This window comes from Meles meles, chromosome 3 (genome assembly GCF_922984935.1).
Source record: "Meles meles chromosome 3, mMelMel3.1 paternal haplotype, whole genome shotgun sequence".
Lineage (NCBI taxonomy): Eukaryota > Metazoa > Chordata > Mammalia > Carnivora > Mustelidae > Meles > Meles meles.
Window position 1 is genome coordinate 64,759,898 of NC_060068.1, and position 13,417 is coordinate 64,773,314.

The window sequence follows — 13,417 nt, forward strand, 5'->3', positions numbered from 1 at the left end:
AATAAACTTCCACTACCTTGAATATTTTGACACATTTTCTTCATTCATATTCTAGCCTACCCATTAAAAAAAAAAGTAGGATTATACTCCATCTCACATTTACAGCCCACCCCCACAGTTTCTTTTAGAGCATAAGGATTTTTGTTGTCATTAATTATTCTTTTTAAATAATACTTTGTAATTTCATTATAGTATATCAGTTGTACCTACCATAATTAATTCCACCCAACATGTCAGTGATTTTTTTTGGTCATTATAAGCAAAATTGCAGTAATAGTTTTTTCAGATGTTTATTGAATATATTAGAAATCCCATCTCTTAATTTGTCATATTTGTTGCAAGTTTTTTCTATCAACCTTATAAATTTATGATAAGTTTTGACACCGAAACTTTATTTTATGTAACTCCTGCTATCAATTTTTTTCCTTTGTGACTCCCTTCATTTTGTTTAAAAAGTTATTTCCTATTCCCAGGTCACTAGATAACTTATCTATATTTTCTTTACCTTTAGTTTTTTGCTTTTTTAATAAGCCTAGAATGTATTTGGAGCTATCTGTTTAAGGCAGATCTGAGGTAGAATTTCTTCACCTTTAGTTTTTTGCTTTTTAATAAGCCTAAAATGTATTTGGGGCTATCTATTTAAGGTAGAGATCTGAGGTAGAATTGGGCTACCTCGAATGGATCTGAGAGTCTATTTAGGTAGGATTTAACATAATTTTCTGCAAATAGTTAACACAAGTACCCAGTAACATACTACGTTCATCTGTATGGTGGATTTATGATGGTGCTTTATCATAAAACAAGCTCTCTTTAAATGTTCATCTTTCATATTTTAATTACTTAAATATCTGGTACAATAAATGCTTTCTCATTATTTGTTTTGCAAAAATTTGTTGGCTATAGCACTCAATTTATTTTTCCAAACAAATTTATCAAATTCTCCCCATTTCACTGCACTCCAAACACATTAGGATTTGCTTGAAAATGCACTAAACCTGTACGTTCAACAGAAGAAAAGAATACATTCTTTTAATAATCAGTGTTCCAGTGCAGAGACACCATATCTCTATTTTCTTAATGTAGATTCTGTACATTTCTTATTAAGGCTATGCTTAAGTGATTCTAGATTTTATTGCTACTGTGAAAAATATTTTTTCACATGATCATTTCAAACTGGTAAGATAGTATTCTCAATGAATTGTGATTGCATAACCAGCCTCCTTCAAGTCCAGCTTGATTTATTCTGTATGCAGAAAAATATCTGTTAAGAGCACTTTACTTCATAGACATAAATGAATTTAGCCAGTGCTTGGGAGAGAAGACACTGAAGGCCATAGAGATGAATAGAACAGACCAGCTTAGGAAAGAACAGAAGGAGGCACTGGATATCCTTTTTTTTTTTTTAAGTGTACAACTGCATAGGTGAAATTAATGCACTTTGTTTTATCACTGGGGAGGGAAAAAAGACGAGAAATTGATGCATTCATGTTCGTAATGACAGGTGACTTCTGGAGACAGCAGGGACCCTGAGAGTACATAATGATTCTGTATACTCATGAGACTTCGCATCTCCTGTACCTCATTGTCTGACAATCCGACTTCTGTAAGCAAGATGAATAATGTCGACAGTTGTCTCCCATGAGAATTATATTTAAAATGAAGGCTCTAAGTAACTTCTACCTAAAGGTCATGTTTAGAACTGGCCTCCATGTCTTCAGTCCCACTGTACCCTGTTCTTGGAGGCTGCACATCCACCTGTCACTCACTTGCCCTCGGTTTCCAAGGTGGCAGGATGCCACGCCCAGCCGTGCTCACAGTGCAAAGTGCTTTAGACTTTTCTGAAGTGAAAGTCAATATGTAAATGTGCAGCATGACGACATTATTATTCTAGCTTTCTGGCTGCTTTCAGCAAGCACTGACTGCCACATGAGGTCTCAAGTGTTCTGGCACAGTGTGGAAGTGTTCAAAAGAAGTTAAAGTAATGAAATTGGATCTACATTTCCATAGAGATTCAAGCTGGCATGGAGGAATGGAGTCATGGAATCAGGGTTGGATGGTCTCCACCAAACAGCCTAGGCAAGTGCCTGTGATGCCAGGCTACTAAGCAGAAATTTCAATCGTGAAAGGCCACCACTATTTCTTCCTCTAGGTCTAAAATTACAGAATGTGCACATTTCCCCCAGGCTCACACCATTCTCTGGGTGCTTTATACTCAATCCAACCCACCCATTCCCTGGAGCACACCAGCTTTGCTTAAATCCAGGACAAGTTTTAAAATGAAGAACTAAGGACCAAGGGAGAAAAATGGTTAGTTAGAATCCTAAAATAGCCTATGCTATTCTATCAACTATGTGACTGTTACACTGAAGAGGTGGGCCAGGCTTATTACCCTGTATCTAATCTTCCTAAACTACTATTTAGGAAGTGTCTATTTAACAGATTTCAGTTGACCTGGTCTTTTTTTTTTTTTTTCTTCCTTTTCTTGTCTTTTTCAGCTTTCATTGCTCACAGGTATTCCAGATTTGGTCATTTCAAGACCTGCCCTCTCTCCTACGCCTTTACATGCTTCCCGACCCCCCAGCTCTGGCTAAAATGTCTCTGTTCATCAGGGCAATATCATCAGAATCTGAGTCTGGTACTTTGCAACCACCTTTACATTGGCAGAGGTCCATGATGCTGTATGCCTTTCTCCTCCGTTTCCCTTTATATCCTGAAATTTCCATGGGTTCCGAGTGTGTGTGTGCGTGTGTGTGTGTGTGTGTGTATACACACATATACACATACACACAGAGATGAACTTTATTTAGGTTTAAAAATGTGACAGGGACAATTCAAAGAATTCAAGCACTGAAGAATACCTTTACTCACACAGAATCTCTCTTTTTTCTTAATTGTATTTTAGGACAGTGAAAAAAAGGGATTTATAAATAAAATCTATGCCATCCAGGAGGTTTGTATCAGTGTCCAGAACATCCTAGATGAAGTGGCTTCCTTTGGCGAAAGGATAAAGAAGTGAGTGAGTGATGCTGACATGTGAGCCCTGGCCTTCTGTGGGACAGAGTGTCCATTTGTTTTTCAGAGGGTGAAATGCCACATTATTTTTGGCAGGGGAGACTCCTTCTGGGTGATCTATTGCTCAGTTTCTTCATTATTTACTTTGTTTCTGTCAGTCTTTGGTTTTATGAAAAGTTCTGTCAATTTGCTTCCTGAAATTTAGAACATATTGGTTGGAAAGAAGTCCTACTTGTAGCTTTGAAGAAATAACACCGTCCTAAATTTTAGCACATATCCAAGTGAAAGACTTTGTTCTTAAATGGAATATGAAATCGTGATACGAAAAAAATAAACCAATCTAGATGAGAATTTCAGGTAATCAAGACACATCTTCATTTTATTACTGGTTGTCTTATACGGTCATTAAGGAACTCTTTAATTTTTTTAAAAAATCCTATTTTATGTAGCATCCTGCAAAAATTTTCAAATTTATGTAAATAGTTGAAAATCATAGTTACAGATGAACTAAAGTAACACACTTGTAATAATTTTAAAAAAGGAATCCCCTTTCCTAATTTAAAATATAGCTTCACTGAAAGCTAATGTAAAATTAATGTAAAAATAATGTAAAATTAAGAATACAAGAATATTCTTAAGAATATTTTTATGAGTATAGTCTTAATTTTGCATTACTTGTATTTTACCTGAAATAACTTTATTTACTAATGAACTTTTAAAAACTGTCTGTAAACTCAATAAGGTGGATTTACAAATTCAATAAGGTGGATTAAAAATATATTGAGGCCCCATACTACTAAAGTATGTGAAAATGGGTTACATAATGATTGCTAAATAGTCAATTCAAGACAGGTGCTGTATATCCGGATAAGCCTACATATTCCTTGTTTCATGTATCAAGTCATTGTTTATTATTTATATTATTATTCACCAAAAGTGTTCCACAGATTTGAATCTTTGGGCATACACATTAAATTAAATTGTTTAAATGTGTGAGACACTCATCTAATGCTTTTCATGTTTCAGGGAATAATGCATTTAACTTTGTATAATTTTTAATATATTTCCACATACGCATAGGTGCTGAGTTTCCATTTTTTTAAAATATCATATTAGAACAGCCTCCCTCTCACTCCAAATGTACAGCAGCCCTCAGTCTCAGACTTCTGAAGACTGGTTGCTACATTTTTTCCTTCTTCTTCTCCATGTTATTTCCATTTCTAAGAATGTTCCTTTGTTCTGTACACCCTATCTACTGGAGCATGGTGTGAAGTCCTAAATAGGACATTTCCCTTTTGAGTGTTGTCCTTTCTCTGAGGTACACTGTGTGTTGATACCTGATGGAAGGATCTCATTTATATCATAAGATGCTGGGTCAGTACTGAGGTCAGGCAAATTTATGCCCGAGAGGAAGAAGCTTCTTCATAAGCTTCTTTCTGGGCAGTAGGGGACTTCGTAGGTGCTTGGTCCTAAGACATCATAGCCAGTTGAAGGATATGGCCAGATCCTGGCTGTGGAGCAGCCTTGGGAAAAACTGAGTTTTATAGAACCTTCCACAGGTATAGACAGAGTTATAGGTATAGGGTAAAGTATAGAAACATGAATAGTGTCCACTGGGTCTTATAGGACCCATCTTTTATGCGCAATTTTTAAAAATATTAAAATAGAGAAAGTCTCCTGGGGTTGCATGAGATTAAAATGCATCTATCCAGAAAGCAGATTCAGAAGCAATCATTAACTACAAAGTGAAAAGCCTCTATAATTACCACATCTTGTTACTAAATAACCATTCCAGAACTTTCTTGAATTGCATCTTTTTTGGGGGAAGATCATAGTCTAGATTTAGTTTTCATGATGCATTGTGGAAATAGAAAAGGGCAGTCGTCTTTTCTGACATTAGCTACACTGGTAAGGATTCCTTGCCATTTATCCTTCTAAGAGGAAAAAGCAGAACACAGGGAGCCCTTCAAGGAGGCTGCCCCAAAAAATAAAAGGGTTTTCTGACTAAGGAGCCAGTGCCCTTGCACAGTGAAGAGTGTTGATGGATGGCTCTGAACTGAGCCCCAGGAAAGCAAGCAGACCCACAGTCTTCTGTTTCTCCACAAGTGTCAGTGAAGGAAGGAAGGCATGATCCTTTCTCAGCTGTCAGTTAAACAGGGCACTGACACTGGCCATGGGAGGAAAAAGAGAAAGAGAAAAGCTAGCCCCCAAGAGTTACAGAAAACAAGACAATTGGCTCTTTTATTAGGAAAACTAGTTTTAGAGAACACTGGACCTTAAGCAGACGCAAAGGCAAGCTATATGCCCACAAAGCTAAGGATTCACTCCTAGGTGTTAAGCTGAAGCAAAATATAGGAAGAAAATCTCTTAATCATCCTTTCCTGGATCAAAAATGGCCCGGGACAAACCCCACCCTAGGTGCACAGAACATACATGACCAGGAAATGAGAGAAAATTAAAAATATTCACATTTATCCATCTCACATATAATTTCACAATTTCTTGAGGTGTTTCTGGGGTCCCTGTCACAGCAATAGACTCCCAGAGTTGACTTAGCTCTTAAATTTCACTTTGATTCACATGTTACCATCTCTACCAGTCTGCCTCGAAACAATGAAAGTTGTCCTCATTTTTAAACAGGGAAGGTGAGGTATATAGCAAGATTGATTCCTTTAAAGTCATATGGCAGAATCTAGGCTTTGAATGGAGACTGGATACTTTCTTCACTCTCTTCATTAAATTGTGCTAAAGTGTCCCTCAGCGGTGTATGTTAGGTCCTGTTCAGAGGCTGGTTGTTGAGGCAACAGGATGCCCGTAAAATGGTAACAGTTATATACCCAACACTGAGACTCCATTCAATGCTTCTGTTTTATTATTTTGACATCTGCTCGTAAAAACTATGAGATTCACTACAGAATTTCTACACAAAACCCCCTAAATGATTACAATCTTTCCGTGTTCCATTTCCCTGATTTCCTACATCTTTTTTTTTTTTTAACCTTTTCTCTCATTTTTCTTGTTGTCCCACTATGTTCCTTCCCATCTTTAGTAGTCTTTTTTGGTAACTTCCCCCACTTCTGTTCACTGATCCTGTTTTTGTTCTGATGTTGTCTCCCTGTTGACAGGCAGTCTCGCCGCCTTCCCCGACCCCCTGCATTACCCTTCATCTGCAATATGGGAACGCTGCAGCCCCATGAGCCAGGCCCTGCTCTAACCCACTTGGCCAGCTTACACTCCATTTTCACAGTCTTTCCAACACATCCACCATGTGCTCTCCTTCGCCAGAAATAACACAGGGAGAACAGTACTCAATACTGACTTTATTTCTTAATTATCTCCTTATTTCTGGGAAGGGTAATGATGGCAGGTGAATTTTTACAAGGCTGACAACTCTGTTCCCCCCTCCTGACCTCTAGATCCATTTGAAACGTAACTGAAGCGAAAAGGGAGTATTCCTCAAAGGAATTCTAAACCAGGGAGGATTTACACAACAGTGCAAGAGTCAGGTCTACTGATAGTTGCTGACATTTCATTTCCAGTGTCTGGAATCCAGTGTGAGTTGACAGAAGAAAACAATGTCAGGCCCAGGGGCATTCTCCTCTATGAAAAGTGGGAGAAGACAAGATTGGCTACTTGTTCTAGAAGTAGAAAAACACATTAAAAAAATTTTTTTTTATAACCGCATAAAGAGTCCCCCAACTAGTACAACTTCAGATGCTGAAGTCACCTGGGACCATCTGGAAGGGTTGGAGGCAAGACTTGCTTGCGTGGGTCCTGCTTTCGTGAAACTCAGCACATTGTGACTCACCTATGTCCTCTGATAGGCTCACTACAATTGCCTTCTGTTCGAGAGAGAAATGCAGTCTTACTTGATCCCTCGTCTAGAGTCTGAGTCAGAACCACATTTATTGTAACCTTTGTTTGAAAAGAGTATGAAGTGCTCCGATTGCTGATGTGTTAATTTCTCATTCAGTACTTTCAACTGGACTGTCCCATTCTTAAGCTGGCTGGCCATTGTAGCCTTCTGTGTGTTCACAGTCATCCTGTACTTCATTCCACTGAGATACATTGTCCTTGTCTGGGGTAAGTAAAGCCTTTTTTTTTTTTTTTTTTTAAACTGTCTTAGATATTCTAGGAACAAACTATTTTTAAGGGATGAGTTATACTGTCGGTAGTTCCCTGTATTTATGATCATGAAGCTACTCCATGATGAAAAGAGACAGGTCAGTTAAAAATCACAACAGGATAAAGATTTAGGTCTACCTACAAAATGCATTTCTCTTATCTGGCACCATAGGCTCCATCATCCTGTAAACATGTAGTTGTGCAGATTCTTCATATATCAAAGTGTAGCTTTGCCTAGATATCATTCTGATTTATTTTCACCACTTATACGAAAACAGAGGCATTTCGATCCATATGCTGCATTTAGGACAATATGCTTTTGTGCTGTGGTACTTTATCTTGTGGAAGCATCTGCAAACACGGGACTGTATACGGCCGCCTGTTTAAGAGGTCACCTTTAGGATGCAGGAGAAGGTCCCTGGCCCTGACAGGCTGCTTAGGAATAAGGAACCTGCTTTTTGTGTATTAAACAAAAGCGCTTCTGCAAGAACCCACGTTAAAGGTGCTATTTTCCAGTCCTCGTTTTTAATGCCCTTAAGCTGCCGTTCCTACGGCCCTAGATGGCACTTCGATGGTAGTTTCAGGATTCTTCATTGTTTTAGGGTTTCTACTCCTTATCTGAGAGAATCCGTGCCCTGAGAAAAACGGCGAGTGTCTACAGTGCACTCACATATGAAACTACATTAATGATATAATTAAACAAGCCCGGGGAGACATAGGATTCTCTACTTGCCTCTAGCCTGCACACACTTAAGATTGCTAAACATATACAAAATGCAAAGGACCAAAATGGGTATGGTTTCCAGAAAACACATGTTTACACTAAATGCAACCACTAAATGTGGTTTTCTTTTTAAGACTTATAAAGAAAAGTGACAGAGGTCTGAGATCCCCACACCCTCTGGTCTTAAGATTCCTATCTCCCTATTCTTTTTGGTCTGTCCTGCCAGATCCTCAGTAAGCCCTCTTACCCTTTACCTTCACTCTGCTTACCTTTACAACTAGGGTAGGGAGGAGAGGGTCGGGGAATGGTGGTTTTTTCCCCCTTGTTATAATTTAAACAATTTCAAATAAGATAGTACTTGCACTACACAGAGAGAGAGGCCTTTCTTCCTCTGTCTGTTCAAGCCCTCATCTTTCATTCCTTCGATATATAAAACAGATGCTGTTTTCTTGAAGGAATTAGGGCAGAGCATGAGGTGTGGCAGTTTATTATCTCTCACCTTCTTAGGGTCAGATCTGCCATCTCGGTTGTGATAGGTGATGACTCTTGGTTTGGCTTCCCAGTGCTCTCAAAAACTGGAACCCATGGCAGACATCTGGCTCGGTAACCTGGGGTGGCCTCACTGGCTCAGTCTTACACGTAATTCTTAGAGAATGTGTTTGGGCCTCTTGTTTCATCAAATGAAATAAAAAAAGAACAGTATTTCTGTAGTGTTAGGTGATTGCTGAAATGTTAACTGGAAATTTAAGACATGGGTCTCACATGGGGAGACGGACCAAAATCAAGAATGCAAAAGAAAGTTTATTCTGCTGAACTTCCTGAAGAAGAGTCAAGATATTCTAAGTTATGGCCCAGTTTTTATAAGTTTGTTGACTTCCTATAAAGCTGTTAATTTATTTCGTATATATGAATATGTTGGTCATTTATTAAGTGCAAGATAAATTTTGAAGAGTAGACTTATCCCACTGAAATTCTCTTATATCATAGAATACGCAGAATAGATACTTCTAGTTTTTTATATATTGTTTTGACATTTCTAGCTCATTAAGTTTTTTGTTTCTATAATAGCTCTAATTTCACCTGCAGGTATCCTTCAACCACATGTACTCTTCAGGTACTATAGAGGATTAACTGTTGAATAATTTAGTAGATATGGCTCATCTGTAATGGTTCTTGGCTGTTCTATTCCAGAAGTGATCTAAGTAAATCAATCACAGCATCTTTTGCAAGCATTACATTTAAATTTTGTGTAATTTGAAAGGAAATTGCTTCCTGAAAATCTCAATGCCAGAGCTGTAGAAATGGAAACATTTCATGCCCCTACCCCCCCCCCCATTTTAAGAACTTTTAAGATCATCCTCTTAGCAACTTTAAGAAATGCAATGTAATATTATTAACTATAATCATGCTGCACATTACATCCCATCACTTACTTTTGTAGCTGAAAATGTGTAGCTGCTCACCCATTTTCACCCATCCCTCCATCCTCCCACCTCTGGCCCCTGGTAACTACCAATCTGGATCTAAGAGCTTGGCTTATTATTTTTTTTAAAATTCTATACACAAGTAAGTTCTTCAGGTGTTTGTCTTAGACTCAATTCCAGTTAGCGTAATGCTCTCAAGGCCCACCTATGCTGTTGCAAATGGCAAGATTTCCTTGCTTTTTATGGTTGCCAGTTCACTGTGTATATATACACCCTAGTTCCTTTATCCACTCGTGTCAGTGGACGCTGAGGTTGTTTCTGTGTCTTGGCTATTAGAAACAGTGCTGCAGTGGGCATGGGCCAGGAAAGTGTATTTTTGAGTTTGTGTTTTTGTTTTCTTTAGATAAATATCTAGAAAAGGAATTGCAAGAATATAGGGTAGTTTCATTTTTCTTTTTTTTAGGACTATCCATTGTTTTTCATAGTGCACCAGGTTACACTTTCAACAATAGTGAGTTTCCATTTCTCTACATGTCTGCCAATACTTGTATTCCTTGTCTTTTTGATAACAGCCATTCTAACAGGTGTGAGGTGATATCTCAAGGTGTTCTTGATTTGTGTCCCCTGATAATTAGTGATGTTGAGCATCTTTTCACATCCTGCGTGGCCATCTGTAGGTCTTATTTGGAAAAACGTCTATTCAGATCCTCTGCCTGTTTTTTAAGTGGATTGTGTTTTTGTTTTTGCTAGTGAGTTGTATTGTTCTTTATGTATTTTGGATATTAGCCCACAGCAGAGGTAAGATTTGCAAATATCGTCTCCCATTCAGCAGGTTGCTTTTCATTTTATTGATGGTTTCCTTTGCTGTGCAGAAGGTTTTTAATAGGATGTAGTCTTGTTTATTTTTACTTTTCTTGTTTTCGCTTTTTGGGGTCAAATCTGAAATGTTGCCAAGACCGATGTCAGGAAGCTTACTGCCTTTATTTTCTTCTTGGGAGTTTTATGGCTTCTGGTCTTACATTCAAATCTCTAATCCATTTTGAGTTAAATTTTGGATATGATTTAGTAGTCCACTTTCATTCTTTTGCATATGGTTGTCCAGTTTTCCAACACCATTTATGAGACTGTCCTTCCATTGTATAGTCTTATTTTTTTTTAAAGATTTTATTTATTAATTTTGACAGAGAGAGATCACAAGTAGGCAGAGAGGCAGGCAGAGAGAGTGAGAGGGAAGCAGGCTCCCTTCAGTGCAGAGAGCCCGACGTGGGACTCGATCCCAGGACCCTGAGATCATGACCTGAGCCGAAGGCAGCGGCTTAAACCACTGAGCCACCCAGGCGCCCCAGTATAGTCTTATTTTGTCATAAATTTATTGATCATATATGTGTGGGTTTACTTCCACACTTTCTATTCTGTTCCATTAATCCATGTGTCTGTTTTTAATGCCAGTATCATACTTGTGATAACAGGGAATGTAATGCCTCTAGCTTTGTGGTTCTTTCTCAAGATTGCTTTGGTTGTTTGGGATCATTTGTGGTTCCATATAAATTTTAGGTTGGTTTGTTCTACTCGCATTGCATCTGTAGACTACTTTTGGGTAGTATGAACATTTTAACACGATTCTTCCTATCCATGAACATGGACTATCTTTCCATTTATGTGTGTTGTCTTCAATTTCTTTATGTCTTATAGTTTTCAGTGTATAGGACTTTCACTTCCTTCTTTAAATTTATTCATAGGTATTTTATTCTTTTTGATCCGATTGTGAATGGGACTGTTTTCTTAATTTCTCTGATAGCTCATTATTAGTGTATAGAAACAAAATCAGATTTTTATTGATTTTGTATCCTTGGTTTGCAAATTGGCCCTCAAACACAAAGTGCATAGACTGAAGAAAGAGGGAGACCATTTCAGACGGGTAGGTGGCAGATTTAATATACAAGGGAACTTACTTATGAGGCTTGTTTTGGGTGGCTACAAGCAAGTAAATCTCCACCCCTGCCCACCAAAATCTAAAAGATTACAAAGAATAATTAACTGGGCTCAGTCCCATAAACTGTTCAGCTGGTCTTAATAACACCTTACTCTTTCAAGGCTACATCCTTGGAGCAGTTCCCACTGTGGAAACTGGGCAGAATGTATATTTCAAAACCCAAAGTGTGAGAAGCCTCTAATTGCCAGAGTTAAGCAACCAGGTCAACTATAGGTGATATCCTCTCCAATCTTCTCCATTACCTCTTCCCTCAAATCCTGAAGCTTCATTGAATTCACTCATTCCTTTGTGGATGCGTGTATAATCTTTAGAGTTTTCTATATATAACATGATGTCGTTTGCACTTATTCCATTTTTCTTTCCAATTTGTGTGTTTTTCTTTTTCTTGCCTGATTGCTCAGGCTAGGAATTCCAGGACTCTGTTGAATAAAAATGGTGAGAGCGGACATACTTGTCTTGTTGCTGAACTTATTTTAAAAGCTTTCAGCTTTTCACCAAGTATGATGTTACCTATGGGCTGTCATATATGGCCTTTATTATATTGAGGTACGTTCCCTCTGTATCCACTATGTGGAGAGTTTTTATCATCAGTGGATGTTGAATTTTGTCAAAAGCTTTTCTGCATCTATTGAGATGATCATCTGATTTTTATCCTTCATTTTTGTAACATGGTGTTATCATACTGATTGATTTGCAGATGATGTACCATCCTTGCATCCCTGGAATAAATCTAAATTAATTGTGGTGAACAAGACTTTTAATTATTCAGTGCAGTTTACTAATATTTTGTTGAGGATTTTTTCACTTCTGTTCATCAGAGATATTGGCTTGTATTTTTGTGTGTGTGTGTGGTGTCCTTGTCTAGTTTTGGAAAGAGAGTAATGCTGGCCTCATAAAATGAGTTTGGAAAAGTTCCCTCCTCTTCTAGTTTTTGGAAGAGTAAGAAAAATTGCTCTTCTTTGAGTGTTTGGTAGAATTCACCAGTGAAGCTGTCTGGTTGTGTTTGTTGGGAGGTTTTTGATTACTGATTCTGCTGCCTTCCTGGTAATCAGTCTGAATAGAAATTTTCTATTTCTTCATGATTCAGTCTTAGAAGATTGTATATATCTAGTAACTTAATCATTTCTTTTAGGTTTCCATTTGTTGGCATGTAATTGTTCATATTAGTCCCTTAGGATCCTTTACTTCTGTGGTTTCAGGTTTATCATATCCTCTCAGTTCTGATTTTATTTAAATCTTTTTTCTTGGCAAGTCTCTAGCTAAAGGTTTGCCATTTACTCATTTTTCTTCTAAGAATCATCTCTGAACTTTATTATTCTGTTCTTTCTATAACTTTGGGTTTTGTTTGTTGTTCCTTTTTTAGTTCTTTGAAATAAAAAGTTAGGTTTACTTTTTTTTTAATCAAGATAGGCATTTATTGATATAAAGTTACGTTATAGAACTACTTTGGTTGTACTCCATACATGCTGGTATGTTGTATTTCTGTTTTCATTTTTCTCAAGGTATTCTTTTATTTCTTCATTAATGCATTGGTTTTAGTAGCATGTTATTCAGTCTCCCCATATTAGTGAATTTTCCAGTTTTCTTCTTGTAATTGATTTCTAGATTCCTTCCATTGTGTTGAAAAGATGCATGATATGATTCCAGTTTTCTTTATTAAGACCTATTTTGCGGCTTAACATATGAGCTGTCCTAGAGAATGTTTTTGTTTTAAAGATTTTATTTGACAGAAGAGAGAGAGACCACAAGTGGGCAGAGAGCAGCAAGCAGAGATAGAGGGGGAAGCAGGCTCCCTGCTGAGCAGAGAGCCCAATGCGGGGCTCGATCCCAGGACCCTGAGATCATGACCTGAGCTGAAGGCAGAGGCTTAACCCACTGAGCCACCCAGGTGCCCCTGTCCTAGAGAATGTTCTATGTGCATTTGGGACAGAATGTATAGTCTCCTGCTTTTGGATGGAATGTTCTATCAATGTCTGTTAGGTCCATATGGTCTAACATGTCATTTAAGGCTGATGTTTCCTTATTGGTTTTCTGCCTTGATGATCTAGGTGGTGATGTGAAGGTTTAAAGTACTCTAATATTACATTGCTAATTCTCCCTTTATGTCTTTAAATATTTGCTTTGTAAGTTCAGGTGTTC

At 37.8% G+C, this 13,417-nt stretch overlaps 1 protein-coding gene across 9 annotated transcripts in view; it reads left to right on the plus strand.

Moving 5' to 3' along the window:
- The window catches only part of MCTP1 (multiple C2 and transmembrane domain containing 1), a 535,159-nt gene that overhangs the window by 514,384 nt on the left and 7,358 nt on the right, over nt 1–13,417 (plus strand). For all 9 annotated transcript variants that reach the window (XM_046000381.1, XM_046000382.1, XM_046000383.1 and 6 more), the window contains 2 exons: nt 2,903–3,012; nt 6,986–7,095. In XM_046000381.1, the coding sequence (XP_045856337.1) occupies nt 2,903–3,012; nt 6,986–7,095 (220 nt within the window). The remainder of the gene's footprint in view (nt 1–2,902; nt 3,013–6,985; nt 7,096–13,417) is intronic.